Source organism: Typopeltis vanoorti, chromosome 1 (genome assembly GCF_054136105.1).
Source record: "Typopeltis vanoorti isolate ZY-2024b chromosome 1, IOZ_Tvanoo_1.0, whole genome shotgun sequence".
Classification (NCBI taxonomy): Eukaryota; Metazoa; Arthropoda; class Arachnida; order Uropygi; family Thelyphonidae; genus Typopeltis; species Typopeltis vanoorti.
Genome location: NC_143549.1, coordinates 131669234 through 131697123, shown reverse-complemented (window position 1 = coordinate 131697123; position 27890 = coordinate 131669234). Strand labels below are relative to the sequence as shown.

The 27890-nt window shown below is 37.8% G+C and overlaps 1 protein-coding gene across 1 annotated transcript in view; it reads left to right on the top strand.

Moving 5' to 3' along the window:
• Positions 1-27890, top strand: part of LOC150110432 (striatin-3-like) — a 239480-nt gene that overhangs the window by 202822 nt on the left and 8768 nt on the right. Inside the window, exon 9 of the mRNA XM_090398285.1 lies at positions 9920-10012. Within this exon, the coding sequence (XP_090254411.1) occupies positions 9920-10012 (93 nt within the window). The remainder of the gene's footprint in view (positions 1-9919; positions 10013-27890) is intronic.

Here is a 27890-nt window from a genome sequence, read left to right as displayed (position 1 = left end):
ATTGTTTAGTGAGAAAAGATCATTTATGTATAGGAGAAAGAGAGTAGATGACAAAACAGAACACTAAAGCTCTCCTGCATTTTTGGAGAAGTTCAAAGAGAGGAAGTTATCCACCATGACATGCAGTGATCAACCATAAATTAAAGATGACAAGTTACTGAGTGGGCATCTCTATGCCAGATGCCAGTTTGCTCCCATACTTTGGAAATGTCAGGAGCAACAGCACAGATTTTTCTAAACTTTTCCATGGCAATTGAGGGTCTTGGATTTGGTCATCTCATCAGAGGATGTAATTATAAATGAGGTGTCAAATCATCCACCAATTGGTGAGAGTGACCATGAGGTGATTACCTGGGTGGTTGCCAGCAGTGCGAGGACCTCTGTGAGAAAAGGGTATATGTGGAACTAAAAGGGGGGGGGGTGATTATGAAGAGTTCAGGAGACAGCTTGCGGGTATAGCGTGGAATGAGGAGTTAGCTGGAAAAGAGAGTAATGCAGCTTGGAGGATTTTCAAAACTATCTAGTAGATGCAATGTCTGAATGTATTCCAAGGGTGAGAAGGTTAAATAAGGTAGGTGTGAGATGGATGAATAAAGAGATTAAGCGATACAGAGAAAAAGGGCATTGTGGAAGCAGCATAAGAGAAGTGGAAATAACCAATTTCATGTGGTCTACAAAGACCAGGCAAGGAGGGTGACTTGGTTGGTGAGAGTAGCTAAAGAGAGGTATGAACAGCAGCTGGCTAATGAAGCCAAAAAGAATCCTAAGGAGTTCTTTCGATATGTAGCCAGCAAAAGAAAGAATAATTAGAAGGATGACATTGATTGGAGAAAAATGGTATAAAGACAGCTGATGCAGAATGTGTGGTGGAGATACTTAATGAGCAGTTTATGAAGATCTTTCAATCTTGTGAATGTGACTTCATGAAAGGATTGAGAGCAGTTGATGATGGGGAGGAGAGACTGACTGTAGGTGAGCAAGAGGTGTATGGGGGTTGAGTAAACTAGATGTTAATAAGGCTGTGGGACTTGATAATATATCGCCATGTATTCTGAAAGAATGTGCCAGGGAGTTGACACCTGCCTTGACATATTTTTTTAATACGAGTCTTGCACTTGGTCAAGTTCATAAGGAGTGGAAGGAGGACAAGATTGTGCCACTTCATAAAGGAGGTGATCGAACTCAAGCATCAAACTATAGGCCTATCTGTATGTCAGGTGTTGTGGTTAAGTTGTTGGAGAAGTTTATGAGAACTGGGATCCAGAGTTGGGTTGATAACAATGGTATTATCTTTGGACAGCATGGATTTGCTAACGGGAGGTCATGTTTTAGTAATCTACTTACTTAGTACAAAAAAGTGAGTGCTTCCTTGGACAGAGGAAAAGGATACACAGTAATTTACTTGGATTTTGCAAAGGCTTTTGATAGAGTACCTCATGATAGGTTGACAGTCAAACTAGAGCAGATGGGGTTGGATATTAGATTGGTGCATTGGATTTGAGACTGGCTATCTGATAGGTATCAACAAGTTGTGTATGGGGGAGCGATATCCAGGAAAAGGAAAGTCACTAGTGAAGTGCCTCAGGGGTCTGTTTTAGGTCCATTGCTGTTTAACTTGTATATTAATGATATAGGTGAAGATTTGGATGGAGATATTCAGTTGTTTGCAGATGTTGCAAAGTTGGGATAAACCATGAAGTGTAGTGAAGATGTTGTGGTCTTACAGGAAGACTTGAATAAATTGAGTGATTGGGTATGGAAACGGGGGATGTGAGTTTGATGTTGCAAAATGGGGGAGAATTATATAAGGTTTTAAAATTTGGAAAACAAAGATGGGATGCAGAATTTATGCTTGGTGAGAATATATTGTTGGAGGTAGAGGAAATAAGAGATCTGGGGGTGATAGTGGATAAGGATCTAAAATTTAGGGGACACATCACCAAAGTTGTGAATACAACACAAAGGCTTCTGGGAATGATGCAGAGGACACTGGCATGTAGAAGTAGGGAGATTCTTGTTCTGTTGTATAAGGCTTTGATTAGGCCATACATGGACTACTGTGCCCAGATTTGGTCACTGAGTTTTGAGAAAGATGAAGAGATGTTGGAAAAGGTCCAAAGGAGACTGACTAAGGTGGTTTCTGACCTCTGGAATGTTGAGTATGAGGAAAGATTGAGAAGATGTAATTTGCAGAGTCTGGTGGAGAGGAGGAAGAGGAGAGATATTGTAGGTCTCTATCATAGGTAAGGGGTTGGTAAGGGGTTGTAATAGGATCAATGTTGGAGAAGTTTTCCAGAGAATAGTAGGAGATCAGTGGAGAACCAGAGGTCATCCCTGGAAACTGTATAAAGAGGGTGTGAGTAGGGAGTGAGAAGCAGGTTTTTTTTTGTGCAGAGTTGTGAATGATTGAAATGCCTTGCCTGAGAATGTGGTGTCTGCAAAGAGTTTGAATGTGTTTAAAACACAGTATGGATCTCTGTGTATGATAAAAGGACCTCCCAGATGAGTTTTTGACTCCATGAGGTCTTGGGGTGGTAATAATAATAATAATAATAATGTGTCCATTGGTGGATGATTTAGGCTAAGATAACATCTATGAATCTAGAGTGATGGTTTCCATGCTAGTGGATGCTGATTGACTGGTGAGAATCTAGATCATAGGTTCACAAACTTTTTCGGGCCACTGCCCACTTTGCAAGACATGAATTTTGTAACGCCTCCCATTATATAAATTATATAAAATTGGGTTTATTTTTGTACAAATCAATTAGAAAAGTGGTTTTATATATTTTATATATATTTTGAAATGAAATATAATGAATATATTTGTTACTGTAAACATAACCTATTATACACACATATATACATGCTCTATTTTCTCATTGACATAAAAATTGACATCTATTTCTATCTGACATGGTAAATTTTCAAATGATTAAATAACTGAAATAGAAAATTGATAAAAAAATTGATCATGTAAGACGGGCATAAGATGAATTAAAATGCAATATTTAAATTTTAAATGATTATCTAATCGCAAAATCACGAAAATAATTAATTTTTAAATATATATATTATTAATTTCTTCTATAAAGAGCCACCGACCCATAGACCACCTGAATGCCCTCAAATGCTTCTGATCTCACTATAGCCCCCCTTGAAGGCTTCAGCACCTGCTTTGGGAACCTATGATCTAGATAATAGAGAAGTTAAATGTTGGTGACTGTCTCCATTATTTTGAAGAAGACTGAAGTGTTTGGTAGTAGTTTGATGGTAGGCCCTATCTCCATTTTTGGAATAGAAAAGATGAACATAAAAGTGTAAAGAACACGCACAGATGTATTTTCAATGGCACTTTTGACATTCATATTGCACTTGAATGAAATAACTTACAGAACAAACAGAATTAATTAAACAACAGGGCTAATCAATTTCAATATTTTGCTCAGTCACAGAGACATCATCAGGAATACTATGTTAATATTGTAATTACACATACCAAAATACACAATAAACAATAAGTGGAAGAAATGAGATTAAATAAATAAAGACTAAAGCCCTATGAGGAGCACCCTCTATGGGTGCTGTTGGGTGGGATTAAAGTTTCCCAAATTTTGGAAAGTTTAATACAACCATATTTATTCAGATAAGGTTAGTTTTTGAGTCCAGATGTGGACATATCAAGCCCTTATAGAGGAATAACAACTTCTTTATCTCTACTTGTTAATGTGTTCTTCAATAACCAAGTAATTTTATGGGCTACCTTAGCAATATGTCCTTTAAACTTTAACTCTCTGTCTACCACATCCCTAAATCCCTAGCTTCATCTATTTCCTGGAGCACAGTGCCATCAATATGGTACATGGCTTGTAATCTATTTATCCCAAAATGTATAATTTATATTTCTCGACATTAAATGATACCTTTCCACATCGCCTTGATTAACTATTACTCTACCTAATTTCGCATCATCAGCAAACAACTCAATATTTCTTTTTAGGTTATTTCATATATTATTTATGAACAAATTAAACAGCAATGGTCCCACCACTAAACCTTGTAACACACCACTGGTCACCTGTTTTTGCCTCGATTCTGCTCCCTCCATATACTTTTTTGATATCTGTCCAACAGCCACCCTCTTATCCACTTAACCAGTATCATATCCATCCCCATTTTTTCTAATTTGTGTAACAGTGTTCCATGCGGTATTCTGTCAAATGCCTTTGCAAAATCCAGAATATCATCGTGTAGCTATTTCCTTAGCTGTTACTCTATTATAAAAAGACTGAGCCATGAATGCCCCTTCACAAAGCCATGCTGAGCCTCATACAGTATCATATTTTTATCTACCCATTCCTAAATTCTCTTTTGGACCAATTTTTCTAGTACGTTTACCACAACATCTGAGATACTGATTGGTCTGTAATTTCCTACTGCAGTCTTAGAACCTCCCTTATGCAAAGGAATTATTTTGCCCTCTTTCCACTACCTTCGAACTCTACCAGAGCATAAGCATAAATTAAAGATCCTAGTCAAAGCCATTGCCAGCTCCCTTGTACATTCTCACAAAATCCTAGCTGATATCTCATCTAATCCCATGGCTGTATTTACATTGAGATATTTTAATATCCTAAGAACTTCAATTCTTCCAACTCTGTTCCCACATTAGGGTCTGTCACATAGGTTAAGGCAGTAACCTCACTAGGATGATATAGCCTTGCAAAGTGATTACTCTGTAACTCAACTATTTTAGTGATGATGGTCATGAGGAGACACTTAAAGGAACACATTATAAGTTTATTATTTATGCTTATGGCTACATGAAACTGGTAAGTAAAGAGTACAATCACAATTTCCAGCAACAAATGATGAAAATTTTAACATATAAAAGTTCATTACATAAAAGGCACAACCAGCTTTCTGAGTCTTTCTTTTTCTTTTTTTTTTTTTAAATAAAGTAAAAGTAACTTGTCATAATCAAGCCAGGGGCAATTATTGTCCTACTGTAACAAGTATGACAAAGCTGCATGTTCTCACAACACTTCACAACATAAATGTAGCTGTATCCTAGGTTTAATTAGAGAGCAGTTGTGTCTTGTGTGAAAAAACTTGATCCATTAGAGGTCGGTCCATTTCACATTACATCATCATCATCTAACGTGAGGAGGAGTTCTGCTCATACCGTGACGAGGACTATGAGAGTGAGTACGAGAATAACGTCTTCATGGTGAGACGGAACCGTGATCTTCTGTTTCCTCCATAACCACCGCCACACCAACTACAGGTCGAGGTCCAGGCTGGACCTTGGCCAATTCAAGGCCTCATCCATCACGTTGTGGATGTCCTGCAGGCCACCACCGTGAAATTGGTGCCTTGGGCAGTCATACACAATATGAGTAATCGTCTGAGCCACGGAAGAACAATCACAATAAGGGTGATCTGACAGCCCCCATTTATGTAGAAGGTAGCCACATCTGCCCTGATTAGTTCTGATCCTGTTTATTGATGACCAAATCTTCCTAGGAAGATCAAAACCAGGCTGCGGAGCACAGGAAGCCGTTTGTTGGTAGATTGTTGGACCAGTGTTCTCTCCATATGTCAGATATTGATGGCAGCGGAGCTGAAGAGAGTTTGTCCATGGACCAGAGAGGTTTTCTAGATTCGAGGTGTAGACTAGGTGGGTTTATGACAGTCTGATGTAGGGGCAGGAGTGGGTTGCTCACTGCTTTATTAAATTCCTTAATCGAGGCTTGTCTTCTCCGTATGTGTGGTGGAGCAATGTTAGATAGAACAGGCAGCCAGGAGAGAGGGGGTGCTTCTCACTGTCCCACTATTTGTGCGCATGGTAAGTTTGGCTGGATGTCTATAATGTTAGTGTGTGTACTTCTTTCCCAGACAGGGGGCACAATATTCTGCTGCAGAGAATTCAAGGGCTAGTGCAGACGACCTTAGGACTTCTGCACCACAACCCCACGTTGTTCCATCAAGCCTTGAAATGATATTATTTCTGGTTTTAATTTTATTGGAGAGGTTGATGATGTGCCTTATAAGTGATAAGATGTCATTTAAGCAGTGGCTTTGCTAGAGCTTTTGCTTCCCCTCACAATACACACCAAAAATGCTACAAAAAGTCAAAACAGTTCAAAGGTTGAAAGTGCCACCTGGGGCGGAGGAGGCACCCCCAGGCAGAATATTAGTGAACTGTAAGGTGTGTATATATAGGAATATTGGTGTATTAATAATGTTAAATTCTCAATAGAAGTTTTAAAATGGATAGATCTTTTGTTATAGGAAGTGGTATGACCATTGGGAGGGTAGGGGTAAAACACGAGTTTCTCCCAGCACTTAAGCCTTAACACATGAATTAAAAGAACTTCCTGAAATTTTTTTTAGTCTGATTAGGCAATGTTCAATGTGCAATTTCCTTACCAACTGAATCATGTTCATATCCTGCTCTTTGTGCTCCTCATGTAAGTAATTATAGCTTCCTGCCTTTATATCACCTCCACAATGTCTTCTTCTTCCAGATATTCCTCTGGAACATTTCTTCTTTTTCCTGAACTTTCCACCAATCCATGCTACTTACAGGGTGTTCGGGATAAATTTGACATATTTATAATTAATTATATTTTTCCGTAAGTTACATGTATTAACACACACTTCTCTTCATTTAAAAGTTTGGACCCTTCTTCATTCATATACAAGATGTCAGAAAGGATGGATAGCTGGAACCCACCTGAATCATGGAAGAGAATAACTTGTATCATGATGATTCGTGCCCGCCATCAAAATAAGGATATTACGACTGCTGCCCAATGCTCCCTGAATACAGTAAAAACAATCAGGCATGAACTAGAGACTTGCAATGGTGACTACGAGGATGTAGCAAGAAGAAAGATCCCTAGCAGACGATCTGATTGCGTTCGTACAGCAGAATTCCTCGCAAATCTGCAGGAACAGGTGTTGAAGAACCCTGGCATTGGAATTCGGGCTTTGTTCGTGGAGTTGCTAACTGTAGTCAAGCCCTGGATAACAAGGGTAGCCAATGGTAGGCCGTATGTATGGCAGCAGGATTCGGCCCCTTGCCACACCTCTGGGAAAAGTCAAAAATGGTTGTCTGAAAATTTCTACGACTTCACCAGTCCAAATGTTTGGCCTCCAAACTCCCCAGACCTTAACCCCATGGATTATTTTGTATGGGGCGCAGTTGAAAAAGACACCAATCGCACTTCCAGTAATACAAAAGCCCAGTTAATGGATAAAATTAAAACAGTTTTTGCGGCCCTTCCCAGGGAGACTGTAGCATCAGCTTGTTCGAGGTTCCGAAGCAGAATTGAAGCTGTGATCGATGCTAATGGTGGTTATTTTGAGTAAATCTTGTTGATAGTATTGTAATTAACTCTGCCTGTAATGTTTTTTTGTCAATGCATTAAATTTAATAGATACAAAGAAGATTTTCTTTTTCCTTACGAAACTGTCAAATTTATCCCGAACACCCTGTATGTACTAGAGATTTAAAGGTCTTATGTGTAGGCTTACTATATTAAAAAAAAAATGTATGCTTAATTCATTCATTCACTTTACCATTAATCCAATATTCACTGATCCTTTTTTTTTGTTTTCTACTTTCTGGAATATGTTCAGACATTGCTGCTCTAGATATTGATCCTCTTTCCATTTAACTTCTCATTCCATGCCATTTATTGAAGATATCTCTGGAGATTTCTATAATCCATCTGCTTGTCATTCAAATATATCTTTTCCTTACAGAATCTCTCATCTGGGTGGTTACCTCATCATTACTTTTACTTAAAGAAAGATTTCGTACCACATTCATAATGACATCTTCTAATGCAGTGAAAAGACCCATGACTCTCACTTCTTGTATGTTCTCTGTCACATTCTGACTAAGGTCCATTAGAAACTTAAGGAATGCATTTTCCTTTGTTCTAGATGTCTGTAGCTCTGTAAATTAAAATCACCCATAACAAACACCTCCCACTTGTTTGTTAAATTGATTTGTCGATACATTTCCTTGCTTGACCATCCATATTTCCAGACTTACATAAAGATCCCACTAAATATCTCATCCCATTTACCTCCACCTCACACCACACCTTCAAAATTACAGCTGTTGTTTTCTACTCCATTTTGAGCAAGCACAGTTTTTACGAGGGTGGTCTGAAAAGTTCTTGTCCTCAACCATAGATGGCAATACTATTGACAAGATTTTTTTTTCCTAAGTTGGTACATTTGTCAAAAGTATCTATGTGAACTTGCAAGTCATTCTATCAAGTAGTTTGTTTTATACATCTGTCTGAAGCAAAAATGTTGTCTGTATCCCTCAAAAGGGATAAAATTGAGTATCATGCGTTTATAAAATTCTTTGTAAAAGAAGGTTTAATGCCGAAAGAAATTCATTCTAAGTTCATAAAAGTTTATGAATGAAAGAAATTCATTCTAAGTTCATAAAAGTTTATGGGCACTCTTCTCCTTCATTTCTGACAATTAAGAAATGGGCTGCCGAGTTTAAATGTGGCCATACCAGCCTTGAAGATGATCCACATGAAGGATGTCCAAAAAAGTGTAACAACACCAGAAATCATTGATCAAGTGCACTATATGGTATTGGATGACTGGCGAGTCAAAGTGCATGAAATTGTTGAGACTATAGGCATTTCAAAAGAACGTGTAGGATATATTTTGCATGAAGAATTGCAAATGAAAAAGCTTTGCGCAAGATGTGTGCCGTGCTTGCTCATAGCAGATTAAAAACGCACTTGCACAAAAATCTCTGAACAGTGCTCAGAGTGTTTTAACAAGAATAAAACTGATTTTGTTATTATTATTATTATTATTATTCAGGCCTCCATGGAGTCAAAGAACTCATCATGGAGGGTCCTTCCTAAGAAATACAAAGTCTATCAAGACTCATCTAGGGGAGGATTGGATTGACCATTACCCACCAGGATCCAAACAGCAGTAAAAACAGTGAACAGAAGCCTGTTTCAGCAGCAAAGAAGACAAATTCGGTTCCATCAGAGGGAAAGGTCATGGCATAGGTGTTTTGGGATGCTAAAGGCATTTTGTTTATTCATTATCTTGAAAAGGGTAAAACAATAACTGGGGAATATTATTCCAATCTTTTAATCAGACTAGATGAAAAAATTCGTGAGAAAAGACCCGGTTTGCAGAAGAAAAAAATCATCTTTCATCAGGACAATGCACCTGCCCACAAAGGTGTTTTGTAAAATTGAGGGATCTGCACTATGAATTGTTGGAACATCCACCCTATTCAACAGATTTGGCTCCCCCTGACTTCTATTTCTTCCCAAAATTAAAACTCTTCCTTGCTGGTCAGCATTTTTCTTTGAATCAAGAGGTGATTGCAGCTGTAGAGGGGTATTTTGCAGATCTTACTGAGAACCACTGCAGGGATGGGATAATGGCATTTTAGCATCGCTGGAATAAATGTATGTCTTAAGGGAGATTATGTTGAAAAATAAAAATAATTTTGAAATTATAAATCCATTTTTTCATTGTTAGGCTGAGAACTTTTCAGACCACCCTCGTAGTGTGCTTGCTTCATAAATTATGCAGTGATGAAATTATTGGCATTAACAGACAATGAAATATGGTGCAATTTTCATTGCTCCCAGTAATTTTCAAACTAAGAAAGCTAAGAGTAAGTTTTATACTTTTTATGCCATACGTGGAATCAAGTTAGTAACTTGATTCCACGTATGGCATAAAAAGTATAATATATTCCAACAAATACATGTGTGTTCCAAAAAAAAAGTTACAGAGACATAATATTCATTGTAAAAATGATATATTGCAGTACTGAAAATCTTGATTAAAAAAAAAAAGATACAGATACAGTGACTGTCCTTATATTTGTTTTTATTAAATACAGTTATATTGCTCTTGTTGGATGGGAACAGATCACATATTAGCAGGCGGTGGACATAAAAACTTGGTCCGTATTGTGAATCGCACTGATTGGTTGGTAAGTAATTGCTCTTTTAAATTATTCATCTGGGAAAAATCTAACTCTCCCTACATTCATTTCTTCTTGAAAAGTAGTTCTTGAAAACTACTGTATATGTGCACAATGAAAATGAAAAATATCATGAACTACATTAAGTAAATATTGAGAATTTATGGTTTATCTATAATATTGTTTTGTTATGGTGTGAGTATTTAAGATAACTTCAAATTACATGAAAAAAATTTGTAAATTTAAATTTGTGAAAGGTCTGAAGCTGCTTTTCCTGGGACTTGAGACAAGACAGATCGGCAAATTTTCCAGGAATTCCTAGGACATAAACCCTACATACAGCTAAACAGGGGGGGGGGGGAAACAACAGAACACTGCAAAAGCTTTAGTAAGGTAACAAACAGTAAATTAATTCCTATAATTAAAAGAAGAAAAAAAAACTAGGAAAGATTATCAAATTGTAGAAGTACTATTTCCATTAGGAAGATAAATGTAGGCCATCAGATCTGTTTAAATAGGATGCTACAATAATGCTTCACAGCTTTGAAAGAACAGATAGATATTGCACAAGAGTAGATCCTTATGGAACATAAACATAAAGAAACCTGTGAAGTATTATGACATTGTCTTAATACAAACAGATCTTATAGCCTGCATTTAAATCCCTTATCAGAAATAGTACTTCTGTAATCTACTAATCTTTCCTAGATTTTTTTTTATTCATTTTAGTTTTTTTTTTACTCCAGGAATTAATTGACCATTTGGTGGTTAACTTACTAAATCTTACGTGGCATATTGTTGAATTTTTGCCATTAAGTTGTATGTTATTCTGATCCATGTTTTGTACTAATGATGCCTGTGATACATGGGTGAAAATTTTACTGTTGCATAATTAATTTCATGTAAGCCATCCATTTTTGCTATTTAATATAAGGAAGTGGAATGGAACTCTCAGTCATCAGCAAAGCTATGAATAGAATTCGAAGTTGATAGAGTAGAACATGTACAGGAGGGAAAAAAAAGAGGGTGAGAGTATAGAGCCCTGGATTATCGACACATTGGTGGGAAATCTGAGCAAAGGAAACTACCTAACATGATATGCAATGAGCAACCAGAAAGAAAGCTGACAATCCAGTTACAAAAGGAGTATGATCAAGAGTGACCATTTAAGTTTCTCCATGAACCTCCAGTTTGAAGAAGTTGCCTGTGAATGACCTTATCCATGTTTATAGAGAAAATTTAAGTAAGAATTGGATGGTAGTTTATTAGCTGACTTTGATATATATTTTTTTATGTTGCAGGATAGATATCAGTAGAAAAGACTGAAGAGGGTATATAGGATTGCTGTTAGTTCTGGAGCATAAGTTTTTGGTACAAAAGGTAGGCTATACGAAGAACTAGATGACTTATTGGTTCCAAGTTTTTCAGGATTCTTCCGATTTCTTTCTGACAAGAGACAAAGGGTGGCATGTAATAAGCATTTCTTAATAAAGTGGAGGTATTTTGCATTAGTCATCTGGGCAAGAGTTGGAGATGAAAAGTGATGCCAGTAAGTAAGGCTTTTGTCTTTGGGTGATGTTACCATGATACCATCTCAATGTTAGAGCAATGGAAACATGGATGGACAAAAGTTGCTCCCAATAGCTTTGGTGAGGGACAAGAAGGCTTGAGTGCCAAGGCAAGAGGTAAGTCTGCAGCATTTGATCCTTTCAAAATCAGATGTAGATTTTTTTGTTGAAGTTATTGCAAGCTTCAGTATAAGCTAAGTGTGACGTTAGAGTTTTGAGTCTTGAGTGATATGCTAAATTCTTTTCTTGGATTGCCTTGGTGCACTTGTTGGTGAATCATGGGCGATAGCAGTTTAGTATTTTGAGTGGAATTGAGAATGAACTTCTTCACTCCAGTAATAATTATACCTGTTATTTGTCTGAACAGATGTTTAGGTCAAAATCTCTAGGCAGACCATGGAAAGGAGAAGTCACAATGGGTCAATCCATTTGGCACTCTTTTAAAGACAGTACTCACAGGAGTGAGAATGGCTACATAAAGGGTGTTCCACAGGAAAGGAAAGTTGGAAGAAATGGTAGTTTGAGTTACCACGAGGAGATTAACATCTACAGTGTATCTGAAAGAACATCTTCTTAAAAAGAGATTCAGGGAGCAGGATGGTGAGGTTCTCTGCTGCTGTGTTTGATAGATGGATTATCTATATTAGGTCATTGCTAATGACAGATGCCTTGAGAGAGGCCCTGCTCATCTGATCTGCAGAATTAGAGTAGAGAGAAGCCAGTGTAAATTGTGTATACTGGCATCTCCAAGGAAGATGACCTCATTATTTGGATATTTTGATTGCAGAAAATCCAGCTTTAGAGATGTTAAAAAAAAAAAAAAAGATCAGAGTTTTGGAGTTTGGAGAGTGGTAAAGAAAACAAATCAGTGCAAGTTTGGTGAGGAGTTTCTGAGTCAGAGTATATTAAATAAGAGATTTGAAGTTTTGCATTCTCTGATATGGGATGTCTGACAAGGCTATTTAGTTCTGATAATTGCACAAGCACCACCTTTATGGCTGGAAGAATTGTGTATGGTGTATGTAGTTTTGGCAGTTTAGATAGACAGTAATTGTTGAGGTGCCAGCTAAGGTTCCATTAGGAATAAGGTTTGGAAAGTGGTAGTGTAGATTATTTATATTGCTGTTAAGGCTGTAAATACTAGTAAATTAGATGCTTATTAAATAACCTTAAGGAATTTACAATGTACAAAGGATATAAATTAAATTAAACTTTAATCTATATTTCCAATATTTTGGCAACATCACGTTGCCATCTACACAGGAACTTAAAATAAAGACGTGCACGCAGGTACTACACACACAGTAAATGGGGACGAAGCAGGAAGCTATTGTTTCTCCTAAAAGTCCTGATGGTGTCCCCTAGTGGGCTATGTAGGTATTCTTGGCTGTTGGGCTGAAGGTCTTCTGTTGTAAGTCTCCCAAATTTGGGGAGTCTCATGCAACCAAATTTGTTGAGGTTTGGCACATTTCTTAGGGCTGAGGGTGATTCCATGAATAGCCTTGCAAATTTGAATTTACTACGGTGTATTACGGTGGCGTCTGTGGCGTGTATCCAGAGTGTCTGCTAGAGCAGAGTGGCTGTACTGGTAAAACCGGATGTAGTCCCTGTGTTCTGATATTCGTTATCCTGCCTGTTTGACCAAAGTAGGACAACTTACAGCTGCAAGGGACCTGGTATACACCAGGTAGGTCTAAGAAATGTGCCAAACCTCAACAAATTTGGTTGCATGAGACTCCCCAAATTTGGGAGACTTACAACAGAAGACCTTCAGCCCAACAGCCAAGAATACCTACATAGCCCACTAGGGGACACCATCAGGACTTTTAGGAGAAACAATAGCTTCCTGCTTCGTCCCCATTTACTGTGTGTGTAGTGCCTGCGTGCACGTCTTTATTTTAAGTTCCTGTGTAGATGGCAACGTGACGTTGCCAAAATATTGGAAATATAGATTAAAGTTTAATTTAATTTATATCCTTTGTACATTGTAAATTCCTTAAGGTTATTTAATAAGCATCTAATTTAGTGGACCGTTATCCGGTCCACTAAAATCCCACCAACTCACAAATTTGAAAACTCTACAGGCTCCTTAAGAATGTCACTTCTTGGCCTGTAGAAGTCACTAACAAATTAAAACCGTTTAACTTCATATCCCCCGGTATATATGGACTCCCAAAAATACATAAAGAAAATGTGCCATTACGTCCCATAGTGGATGGCATTGATTCCCCCACTTACAAATTAGCTAAACGTTTGGCCAAAGTGCTCACACTATACTGGCGACACACCATCACACATAAAAACTCAGCCCACTTCAAAGCCAGCATAGAAAACCTTACATACTGACATAATGGTCAGTTCTGACGTCTCCTCCTTATTCACAAATGTCCCACTCAAAGAAACCTTAGAGCTAATCCAAGCTAAATTTCCTCCCGATATCTCAGCCCTATTTCAGTTCACAATGAACTCAGACTATTTCGTTTGGCAAGGAAAATTCTACAAACAAATAGAGGGGACAGCCATGGGTTCACCACTCTCCCCACCCTTGGCCAACGTCTTTATGGAGACTTTTGAAGAGAAAGCCTTAAACTCTGTCCCACAAAAACCAACCATATGGCTTCGCTTTGTTGATGATGTGTTCGCTATTTGGCCACATGGCTCTGATACACTCCTCTCCTTCTTAACACACTTAAACAACCAACACCCCCCAAGGATCAAGTTCACCCTGGAAAAAGAGAAAAACAACAGCCTTCCTTTCTTAGACACACTAGTCACCAGCCAGCCTGATGGAACCTTGGTTTTCTCAGTTTATAGAAAAATAGAAAACCCACCCACACAGGCAGATACATTCACCAACAATCACCCCTCCCCCACCCCCAACAATATGGAGTTATTAAGACACTACACAACAGGGCTAAACTTATCTGTTCAAATGACAATGCCCTAACCACAGAACTAAACCACATCCTTAACACTTTCTCAGCCAATGCTATCCCCCCCCCCAAAAAAAAAAAAACCAAAAAATATTGAAACCAGTAAACCACAATCCCCTCCTCCTCTTCACAACAAGGATTACTCTAAATTCATCACCATTCCCTACATCCGAGGCACCTCGAAAAAAATTACCAAAATCCTAAAAAAACATGACTTGACCTCCTGTTACAGACCATATAAAAAATTGGCATCCCTTATTTGGTCCACTAAAGACCAACCACTTCCCCTATACTTACCTGGTGTATACCAGGTCCCTTGCTGCTGTAAGCTGTCCTACTTTGGCCAAACAGGCAGGACAGCGAATATCAGAATTTCAGTACACAAGGACTACATCCAGTTTCACCAGTACAGCCACTCTGGTCTTGCAGACCATGCTCTTGATGCACACCAGAAGCCACCATGATACACCATAGTAAATTCAAATTTGAAAGGCTATTCATGGAATCAGCCTCAGCTCTAAGAAATGTGCCAAACCTCAACAAATTTGGTTGCATGAGACTGCACCAAATTTGGGAGACTTACATCAGAAGACCTTCAGCCCAACAGCCAAGAATACCTACATAGCCTGCTAGGGGACACCATCAGGACTTTTAGGAGAAACAATAGCTTCCTGCTTCATACCCATTTACTGTGTGTGTAGTGCCTGCATGCACATGTCTTTATTTTAAGTTCCTGTGTAGATGGCAACGTGACGTTGCCAAAATATTGGAAATATAGATTAAAGTTTAATTTAATTTATATCCTTTGTACATTGTAAATTCCTTAAGTTATTTAATAAGCATGTTTAATGTTTTAAAGATGCTGGACCATGGTACCTGATGCTGGACCATGCCTTACTTCATGTAATATATATCTGTTATATTATTCTGTAGACTGGTCCCTCCTCTTCTTTCTTTGCTTCTTTCTCCTCTCCTTGCTCCTTCCCCCTGATGCTATTAGAGTATTCGAGGGCTAGGGGTGAGTCTTTCCTATCTTGCTAAGTCATTTCGTCTTATGCAGCCACCGAAGGAGGCAAGCTAGCCTCAATAGGTGCCGGTCCCAAGCCCGGATAAATGCGAGGGTTGATGTCAGGAAGGGCATCCGGTCGGAAAACTTCAGTGCCAACTCAAACTATGATTATGAGTCGAAGAGAAAATGATATAAGGGCTAGGGCGTACCCCTTAAGCGACGCACAGCCACATCGCCCTACAGCTGTGAGAAGTGGACGAGGGCTACCGCATGAAGGGCAGGTGCGGTTAAAGAAGCGAGCCCAGCAGATGGAGAGGATGTTGCGAGTGGGAACACTGAATGTTGGAAGCATGACTGGAAGGGGAAGAGAGGTGGCAGACATGATGAGGAAGAGGAAGTTGGACATTTTATGTGGGCAGGAGACAAGGTGGAAAGGGGGAAAGGCAAAGGAACTGGGAGACGGATATAAATTGTTCTACTCTGGAGCGAATAACGAGGTAAGAAATGGTGTAGGAATTGTGGTGTGTGGCAGAATGAAGGGTGAAGTACTGGACGTGGGTAGAAGGAACGACAGGATCCTGTGGTTCCTTCTACACGAATGAAATTGGGTCTTGGAGAAGAGCGAGTAGTCGTATTATGTGTATATGCCCCGCAAGTTGGTTGTACAGCAGAGGAAAAAGATGAGTTCTGGAACGTGTTAGATGAAGAAATGAGGGAATTGGAAGAAAATGAGATGGTGATTGTCGGAGGAGACTTGAACGGGCACATAGGAAGACAGAATAGAGACTGTGAAAGGGTGCATGGTGGCCACGGAGTGGGAATGATGAACCAGGAAGGAGAGAGGGTTGTGGACTTTGCAGTAGCGTTTGATCTGGCAATTGTGAACTCGTTTTTCTTCAAGAGGGAAGAACATTTGATAACATTTAGAAGTGGTAACAACAGCTCACAAATTGACTACATTTTGACTAGAAGAAAACATCTTAAGGTTGTGACAAATTGTAAAGTAATTCCAACAGATCAAGTAGCACAACAACACCGACTGCTGTGCGCATACTTTAAAATAAGATCGAAGATAAGAACTTCTGGTTGCCATGGGATGAAGACAATTAAGTGGTTTCGCTTAAAAGAGGAGAGTGTGAGGAATCGTTTCAGGGAGAGAGTGTTAGAGAGGATTTCGGATGGACTGGAAAGTGTACAAGATTGGTGGAAACATAATTCAAAAGTAATCCTGAGCTGTGCAATCGAGGTGCTTGGTGAGACATCTGGAAAGATTAGAGAGCAGAAGGAGGGTTGGTGGTGGAATAATGATGTACAAGTGGCAGTGACAGCTAAGAGGAAGGCAAAGCAGAAGTGGGATGAGTCAAGAGTGGAAGAGGACAGAGAGGTGTACAAAGAGAGAAAGCAAGAAGCCAAGAGAGTTGTGGCACAGGCGAAGGCCATGGCATATCAAGATCTGTATGATCAATTAGAAACAAAGGAAGGACAGAGAAAAATTTACCAACTAGCGAAATGTAGAAATAAAGCAGCTAAGGACATCTTACATGTGAGGCAGATCAAAGATACTGAAGGAAGAGTATTTTGGAGGGATGTGGACATAAGAAACAGATGGAAAATATACTTTGAGGGACTTTTGAATGAGGAAAATGCAAGGACTCACAGAGGAGATTGGCAGCCTTCTGAGGGGATGGTGCAGAACATCAGTAGAATGGAAGTGACGGAGGCCATGAAGAGGATGAGGAATAGAAAAGCGGTGGGCCCCGACAGAATTCCAGTGGAGGCATGGAAGGCACTGGGGGAAGAGGTAATTGACCTGCTGTGGGACCTGTTCATGAAAGTTTGCCAACAGGAAAATATACCCGAGGAATGGAGGGAGAGTACTCTTGTTCCCATCTACAAGGGTAAAGGGGATGCACAAGACTGTAAAAATTACAGAGGAATAAAGTTGATGTCCCACACAATGAAGATCCTAGAAAGGGTTCTTGATGGTAGATTGAGGGAGGAGGTGGAGATTGCAAAGGAACAATTTGGCTTCATGCCTGGTAGATCAACAACAGATGCTATCTTTGGGTTACGACAGATGATGGAAAAATATCGAGAGGAAACAAAGGGAGCTACATCTGGTATTTATTGATCTGGAGAAAGCATACGATAGAGTGCCAAGGCAAGAAGTCTGGAGGTGTCTGAGGGAGAAGAAGGTGCCGGAGAAATATGTCAGGTTGGTGCGGGAAATGTACAGAAATGTGAAGACAAGTGTTCGGACCTGTTTGGGACAGACAGAAAGTTTTCAAGTAACAGTTGGCTTACATCAAGGGTCAGCATTAAGTCTATTTCTGTTTAATATTGTGATGGAGGTGGTAACAGAGGAGGTGAGAGAAGATGCACCTTGGACAATGTTGTATGCAGATGACATCTTGCTCTGTGTAGATTCAAGAGAAGAAGCAGAAACTAAACTGGAAAGATGGAGAAAAGTACTGGAAGAGAGAGGTATGAGACTGAGCAGAAGTAAGACAGAGTATATGTGTTGCGCAGTGGGCGGTGGCCAGGAGACAGATCTGGAGCTGGAAGGAAATGTCATCAGGAATGTGAGAGACTTTAGATACTTAGGTTCAACAGTGGAAGAAGATGGAGGAGCTGAGAAGGAAGTGTGATGCAGGATACAAGCGGGTTGGAGGAACTGGAGGGAGATGGCTGGAGTGTTATGCGATAAGAAGGTGCCGATCAATCTGAAAGGCAAAATTTATAGGACAGTAGTGAGGCCAGCTATGACATATGCTATAGAAACTGTGGCCCTGAGGAAAAATAACATCAGCAGGATGGAAGTAGCAGAGATGAGAATGCTTAGGTGGATGTGCGGTGTGACCAGAAAGGATCATCTGAGAAATGACTATGTCAGGGGAATAGTGAAAGTTACGAACTTAGGAGCGAAAATACAGGAGGCAAGGTTGAGATGGTTTGGTCATGTGATGAGGAGGGAGGGAGGACGAATATGTGGGAAGAAGGGTCATGCAGATGGATGTGCAAGGAAGGCAGAAGCGTGGGCGGCTAAAGAAGAGATGGAGGGAGCTGGTAGAAATGGACTTGAAGATGAAGAACTTGGATGTGGTGACAGCCCAAGACAGGAAGGTGTGGAGGAGACTCATAAGAAACAGTAACCCCACTTAAGTGGGAGAAGCTGTAGAAGAAGAAGAAGAATGTTTTAAAGATACTTGTGACATAAAGACTGAATAATATATACACGTAAACACAAGAAAGATATTTAATTAACCAAATATTTCGGTCTGGAAATAGCAGACCATCTTCAGTGGCACTACTAGAACAGTTTTTTAAAAAATATACAAGGTGGAATACTAACAATATATCATTTAAAAATAGAACAAGCTGTGCGATGTTATATCACTAAGTATTAAAGTTAATATTATTTAAGTTAAGGGATATTGCATCCCATATTGTTTCTGAGCCGAATAAAGAATTGAAGCCTTTGGCTCTTCATATAATTAGTTAAAGGGAATATTTTTAAGCAGAGACATGATTGAAATAAAGATATTAATTAATAATATTAAATTACATAAAGTTAATATGAATTAATGAGTTATCCTGATAAAAAATGCACCTAAAAGAAAAGTATCCTGATTAGACTTTCCCAGATTTTTGATATAGATATACAGTCATTCTGATTCAGGTTAGGGCGATGGAGTAAGGCCTCTACACTTTCTTTGAATAAACGTTCAAATTTATAACAGGATCTATGTAAGAGGCGAGTTTTTGACCAAAGGATGTTGTGGTTAGTTTCAATCCCGCGCTGAGCCAATCCAGATTTTTCAGGTTTGTTGTGATGAATGGAGGATCGATGTTCTTGGATTCTTTTTTCAAGAGAACGTCCAGTTTGTCCAAAATAGGAGAGATCACAGTTGCAGGGAATTTGATAAACTCCAGGAAGAGATATATTTGAGCGTTTGTGTTTAGGAGAAGGAAAATGGGAAGGTAATTTGTTAATAGGTGAATACGTAGCTGTTAACTCATATTTCTTCAGAATTCTTGCGATAGGTTCTGAAATCCCAGACATGTAAGGAATTGGAACTCGACGTATTGAATCTTCGTTGTTTTGTGGTAGATTATAATAATCGAGAAGATGTTGAGTACTCTTTTCGGAAAAGCCATTGAGTTTCATGTGTTGTTGGATAGTAGAAAGTTCTTTCTGTAGAAAATTAGAAGTAGAACAATTAATTTTGGCTCTTCTGATAAGACATTTTATGATTCCTGTTTTTTGACAAGGATGATGGACTGATTCTTTAAGAATATAACGACCTGTGAATGTTGGTTTCCTGTAAACTGTAGTTGTAAGAGTATTTGAAGGTGACCGGATCAGGAGAACGTCTAAAAAAGATAACTGGTTGTTTTCTTCCATTTCCATAGTAAACTTTATACGATGATGTAAGGAATTGATACTGTTTAAACAAGAAGGTAAGGAGTCTTTGTTGTGCAGCCATACAGTATCTTATGCAAAAGGATGGTTGAGGGAAAATAGATGAGAAGAGGACTTTTTCTAGATGTTCCAAATAAAACTTGGCTATAGCAGAAGAGAGAGGACTTCTCATAGCCGTTCCTTCTACTTGGCTGTAAAATTTGTTTTGACATAAGAAATATCCAGAGTGCATTAAGAAATCGAATAGTTTTATAATGTCTTCTGGAAAGATGTCAGCAAGTAATTTTAAAGTCTCCTTGAGAGGTACATTTGTATATAAAGATTCTATATCAAAGCTCACCATAAGATCTGCAAGTTGCAATGAGACATTTTTTAATTTTTCTAAGAAATCTGAGGAGTTTGTTTTTTAGAAAGGAATTAGAGTTGCCTATGTGAGATTTCAATAACTTAGCTAGATTTTTAAAAATTTGATCTTTGCTCGTAACTTTTCCTTTCTAAAAAACTCCTCAGATTTCTTAGAAAAATTAAAAAATGTCTCATTGCAACCTAGTGAGCTTTGATATAGAATCTTTATATGCAAATGTACCTCTCAAGGAGACTTTAAAATTACTTGCTGTCATCTTTCCAGAAGACATTATAAACTATTCGATTTTGTAATACACTCTGGATATTTCTTATGTCAAAACAAATTTTACAGCCAAGTAGAAGGAACGGCCATGAGAAGTCCTCTCTCTTCTGCTTTAGCCAACTTTTATTTGGAACATCTAGAAAAAGTCCTCTTCTCATCTATTTTCCCTCAACCATCCTTTTGCATAAGATACTGTATGGCTGCACAACAAAGACTCCTTACCTTCTTGTTTAAACAGTATCAATTCCTTACATCATCGTATAAAGTTTACTATGGAAATGGAAGAAAACAACCAGTTATCTTTTTTAGACGTTCTCCTGATCCGGTCACCTTCAAATACTCTTACAACTACAGTTTACAGGAAACCAACATTCACAGGTCGTTATATTCTTAAAGAATCAGTCCATCATCCTTGTCAAAAAACAGGAATCATAAAATGTCTTATCAGAGGAGCCAAAATTAATTGTTCTACTTCTAATTTTCTACAGAAAGAACTTTCTACTATCCAACAACACATGAAACTCATTGGCTTTTCCGAAAAGAGTACTCAACATCTTCTCGATTATTATAATCCACCACAAAACAACGAAGATTCAATACGTCGAGTTCCAATTCCTTACATGGCCGGGATTTCAGAATCTATCGCAAGAATTCTGAAGAAATATGAGTTAACAGCTACATATTCACCTATTAACAAATTACCTTCCCATTTTCCTTCTCCTAAACACAAACGCTCAAATATATCTCTTCCTGGAGTTTATCAAATTCCCTGCAACTGTGATCTCTCCTATTTTGGACAAACTGGACGTTCTCTTGAAAAAAGAATCCAAGAACATCGATCCTCCATTCATCACAACAAACCTGAAAAATCTGGATTGGCTCAGCACAGGATTGAAACTAACCACAACATCCTTTGGTCAAAAACTCGCCTCTTGCATAGATCCCATTATAAATTTGAACGTTTATTCAAAGAAAGTGTAGAGGCCTTACTCCATCATCCTAACCTGAATCGGAATGACTGTATATCTATATCAAAAATCTGGGAAAGTCTAATCAGGATAACTCATTAATTAATATCTTTATTTCAATCATGTCTCTGCTTAAAATATTCCCTTTAATACTTAGTGATATAACATCACGCGGCTTGTTCTATTTTTAAACAATCTATTGTTAGTATTCCACCTTGTATTTTTTTTTTAAATTGTTCTTGTAGTGCCACTGAAGATGGTCTGCTATTTCCAGATCGAAATATTTGGTTAATTAAATATCTTTCTTGTGTTTACGTGCATATATTATAAGCATGTTTAACCAACGTCTAAGCCTTTCTACGAGAATTAGTAAATTAGATATGGAATTTTTTTTTTTCAAGAATTTTTAATGTTTATGCTTTTTTTTTTTAAGTTGGAATTCATATGTAGATAAAAAAAGATATGGACATTAAAATATGAAATGAAATAAATGGCATAACACTGTGGCTTTTTTTTTTTTTTTTTTTTTGTGAGTGACACATGATATAAACGATGTCCAATACTAGTTATAGTCAGATCATATCCATCCTCTGAATTTAACAGAATCTCATCTTGGAGATTTTGTAATCTGCTGTAAAACTATTTTATTACATGTCTTTCAGTATTTACTGTTTTTTGAATGAGATGGGTCTGGTACTATAGAGTATATGTGGCTTGTCTTTCTTGAGGAATGCCATCCGTGCTGTATGTGAGACAAAAAAGAGGGGCAGAAACTTGCTCTGAAGACTAAACTGCTACGTCATGCTTTTAATAAGCAAGGTGCTAGTGTTACATTGGTCAAAAACCTTTTGCAGTGACAATACTTGTCACAATTTAGCTTGTTTGTGAAAACAAGCTAAGCTCGGAGAAGATGGGATTCATTTGGCTGGGAGAGGCTATCTATTGTGCACTGTCAGCTCTTTAGCCCATCTAGTATATTATGAAATCTCAATGTGAACATAGCCACAAGATCGGGTGGGATAAAGGACTGTGTTTTACATGAAAGTACAGGATGTTGGAGGCTTAATGGATTTTTTTACAACACTCAAAAAGATTTAAAATAGAATTTAATTTCTTTTTGAGTGTTGTAAAAAAATCCATTAAGCCTCCAACATGATGTCCTCACAGCACTTAAGCCTCTACACACGAATGAAAGTACAGGAGAATTGGCAGTGCTACTCAGGCTGTTTATTTCAAGTGTCACCACTTTCAAGACTGGTAAGGTTCCAAGGGAATGGAAAGAGCAAGGTAGTTCCATTTAAAGAAAGAAGACTCCATGATAGATAAAGCAAATTATATACTGATCAGTATCTCTGGAGTGAGCCTCGTTAGCTCAGTTAGTATAGATGAAGCCCTTTGGCCGGAAAGACCTCGGTTCGATTCCTGTCCATGATGTGAGGAACCTTTAGCTGGTCTCTTTCGACTAAAGGTGAGTTAACCAGTCTCATATGGTGGTGGAGGGTTTTTTCTCTTGGTAATATAGGTTTTTCATCCTTCAAAACAGCAAATCGGTCCCGTGAACACACACATCTGCAGTCATAAAATACTTATGGCAAGGAAGGCAACAGAAAACTACCTTGCTTCATAATTTCCCTAGTAATTAGCTGCAACCCCCTCAATAGAGAGAAGACCACAGGATTAGGATCTCTTGAGTGGTGATTAAGATACCAGAAAAGAAGTTGGTTATACCACATTTAAGGAATGGGTGACAGAATGGTGGTCTCTCACTGGGCAACAAAAGGGAAGGGCCACTACCCAGACCCTGTCGAAACTAGTTTGGGTAGTGGCCCTTCCCTTAATGCATAACATTATACATATCCGCAAGGAGATGTGTTTTGCATTATGGGAGATACTGAGATAAGAGTGTTGGTAGTTTGCTTCACCTTTGCAAGGAGTCGCCCAGTGTGGTACCACTTTACCCCAGTCCTGAAGATACTTTCAGGTGCAAACTTTGTTTGCACACACTTGGATAAAGGATCAAACTAAATTTATTACATTTTAGATTAGCTCTATTCACAGATTCTTGAATGCAAACAATGTTAGTTCCTTCTCAACATTTTCATTTTTGATGTAATTCTATCACTGATGTCATCTGTGCATTGATCAACTGTTTTACTCAGCAAACTCTCAGATCCACAAACAAATTATTTTGAACACTGTCTTTTGTATAGCTACTTTAGTAGTTTCACTGATTTTTCTCTTATTCCATATAAATTTAATAATTTCATTGCCACCATACCAGCTTTGTTTATTCTATTGTCTGTTTCCCATTTAAATTTCTGTCCTCATCAAAAAATTGTGCCTAAATAGCTGATATGTTTTACTTCTTTAGGTTCTCCAATCAGATGCATTTGATTTTTTCTATGCTCCTGTCTATTTACTTAGTTTTTGTCCTTTTGTTGGATTTTCATGCCATATTTGTTACAGCAATTAATCAGTTTCATTAAAGAATCCTGCAGACTTGTATTGGATTTATTTAAGATCATCTGCATAAAGTAAAGAACTGATATTAACATCTCCAAATTTGCTATCAGATTTCATACCAATTTTCTTCATAATGTGATCTTCATTGAAAATTAACAAGAATGAGAGAGACAGTGCTCCATCCTTGTCTCATACCTTATTTTACATCAAGCTATATGTCTTTCTGTTTCCTTACAACTTAAGTGTAGGCTGCATATTGCTCTCTGGCACCTTGTTTGTCTTTTCCAAATCTACCAAACTTAAATACAGATCCTTCATATATACCCATGACCTTATCAAGTATACTGTCTGTGTGGTTAGCCTAGTAGCTATATGCTTTGCAACCATATGCCTGGGGAAGGAATGTCCTAAGTTCGATTACCATCAATGACGTGAGGAGCTTATGGATCTCTGTCAGCCATAGCCAAGTTAGCAGGTCTTGGGTGTGGACAGTAGGGTTCCCCCCCCCCCAGTTTATCTGGGATTTTTCATCCTGCAAGCAGGCCAACTGGCCCCCCCATGAATACACAGGATTTAGTACTTAATCCAAGGAGGGCTCAACCAGACCTAAGGGCTGGTTGAGGAATGGGGGGGGGGGGAACCCAACATGAATAAATAAAAAATCAAATATGCCTGCCTAAATTTTACCTGGAACACTTATTACAGAAATTCCTTTGTAATTCTCACATTCACCTTTTTATTTCCCTTTTTACCTTTTTTTTTTTTTCTCTAGATAATTGCTATGAGAGCTCTATTCCAGTCAGTCATTGGTGGGAATTTAACCTTCTGACACCAAGCTTTCTAAATTATGCAGTATAGCCAGTATAAAACTTTTATATCTCCATATTCCTACATTCCTGTTCAACATTACCATTGAGTTAGACAAGGTGAATGGATACACCATGATACTTTTGGATTTTGCTAAGACGTTTGAAAAATACAGCATGGAAGACTGTTGCATAAATTGGAGAATGTGAGATTGGATTATAAAATATTGGCATGGATAAGAGGATAGGAAATTGACATATATTGAAAAAGTTGTATATGGCCTAGTTGGTCTAGTGGTTAGCATACCCACTCTCCAACCAACAGGTTACAGGTTCGAATCTCACTGTGGACATGGATGTTTGTGATTGTCTTTAGGTGGAAGATGAATTTCATCACCTGGTGTGAGACCACCACCCCGCTTATTGGAGGCCTGAAGTGGCTGAAAAAGTTTGGTCTCTAGAGCAAGGTTTCTGGACTATGTAAAAAAAATAAAAAATTACAAAAAAATATATGAAATTGATAAAAAAATTGCTAATTGAAAAAAAAGAAAAGAAATCCTCAGCCCACCCATGATACAAATGTACTATAGGTTTTAGTAATAACCTTTCATGAGTGATAACCACATAAAAGATAATAAATAAATAAATTAATTAAAAATTTAAAAAATGGAGGATGTGAGTCTGCAAGATTTAAGGTAACCAGTTTACCCAAGGGTTCTTGGTCCATTGTTATCCAATCTATACATCAATAACATTGGGAAGGATTTGACAGGCAACATGCAGCTGTTTGCAGATGATGCAAAGATAGGCAAGGGTAATCAAGAATGTGGCTGATATGCATTACTTGCAGAAAGATTTGAATAGGCTGGAATTGTGGGCATGTGAAAATGGCTACTAGTTCAGTGTTAGTAAATGTAAAGTTGTGCACTTTGGTGTGATTAGATATCCAGTGTCATATTATATTATATTGACATTGGATATCTAATTGGATTAGGATCTTGGAGTTTTAGTGGACTTGAAGTTGAAGTTCAATGGTCATTATAGCAAAGATTACAAATACAACTCAGAGGATAATTCCAGTGCTAAAACGAACCATGACATAAAGATAAGGAAGTCATTTTGCTCTTTGCAAATTCCTTGACTGATTATAAGCAAAAAATTTTTATATCATGATTCTGATTCTGGATAGGTAGGGAGGTACAGATATTTCACATTTTGGATTTAGTAATTGCAGTGCTGCCTACTTACTGACTGCAATATTATATGGTGTTGTAATCTTTTTAGAGCTTGTAAACAATGTTGGTGTGTGTTGTCATGTTAATCATGTTTAGCTGTGTGATTTTATTGAAAAGTTGCTAGATAATTTGCACTAGAGAAGTATACTGATGTTCTGTTCATTTATGGTTTTTGTAATGGTCACAACACAAAAGCTGCTACTGAAGAATACAACTGGGAAATTTGTCCCCACTTAATTAGTTTTAATTGCAATTTCAAATGTCCACTGAATCATACACGATAAAAGACTGTATGATCACAGAAAACTGGATCATACAGTCTTTTATCTGAATATTATGTTAATCACCAACTTCAAAATAACATTCTTTCAGCAATACATTGTAGTCCTGGAACAAATACTCATTAAATACCAAGCCTTGGAGTTCCTAAAATGTCATAAACTAAAGAGCATTTATATCTCTGCCTTGTGCAAGAAGTATAGCCCCCCTTTCCTCCCTTGAAGATGATGATGATGAACAGTCAGTGAAGTTTATTGCTGTGCTTCAAATCTGGATATGTTGAAGGCAGACTTTATTTGCTGATGAAATGAATTTCCAACACTAGTTTTTGGTAAATTTGTGGTGTTGATAAACTGGAGCCAATTAAGTGGATCTCAAAGTAAAGAGCTGAGATTAACATCTCCAGTTTTGATATTAGGTTTAATGCCACTTGTCTTCATGATGTGAACCATACAGGTGATGAATAATGAGGATAGTGTCTCATGTCAGATTTTATATCAAGCTATCTTCCTGTATCTTCTCTTAATTCTAACTACTGATTTACAACTTAAATACAGGCTTTTGAATTGCTCAGTATCCTATTTATGCTATATAACTATAGCCTTTTGAACTGCTTTTCTCTTAGTACCTTGTCATATACCTTTTCCAGATCTAGAAAACTTAAATACAGATCCTTGTTATATATCCATGATTTCTCAACTGTGTTAGAGTGAAAATCTGATCCCGACAACACTTGTTTGGCCTTAACCCATCTTGTATTTCTCCAAGTTTCTCTTTAACAGTATTTCTTAGTCTCCTCTCAAGTATGTTCACATAAAATCATACCTGGAAATTTCTTTGTAATTGTCATATTGTTATAATAACTTTATTCCAGTTATCTGGAATAAAGTTATTCTGTCTTCTAACATGCTTTCTGAATTATGCGATGCAACCACTATAAAACTTTTATACCTCCATATTTGCATCACCAAATAAAGATAATGGGTGCAAAAAGAGTAATCATAATGGGAGACTTGAATTATCCAATCATTGATTGGATAGCAGTAAAATCTCATGTGAAGAATGAAACTGAATTTATCGAGCTATTGCAAGACAATTTCCTCAAGCAGCATGTGACAGAAGGAACCCAAGGTTAAAGAGTGTTAGATTTGATTATAGTGTCAGAGAGTGTTTCAGTTAAAGTTGTAACTATTCTGCCTCTGGTTGGTGACAGTGATTGTGCAATACTTACTTGGGAAGTGGCTAAGTTTATGAGTGTTCCATTCAAAAAAGGTTACATGTTGAACTACAAAGCAAGAAATTATGACCAATTGAGGAGTATACTAAGTTCAGTGGAATGAGATCGGTTGACAGTGGGGAAGAATATCAACAGTGCATGGGAAACATTTAAAAAATAATTAAATGATGCAATATCAGAATTAGTCCCAAGAGATTGAAGAATAAATAGAGTAGGAATGAAATGGATGTGTAATTTCATCAAGCAAGAGATTCATAAGAAAAGGATGATGTGGAAGGAATACCATGTGCATAAGGATGATGTACATTATGAAAATTATAACCAGCAGGCCAGAAGAG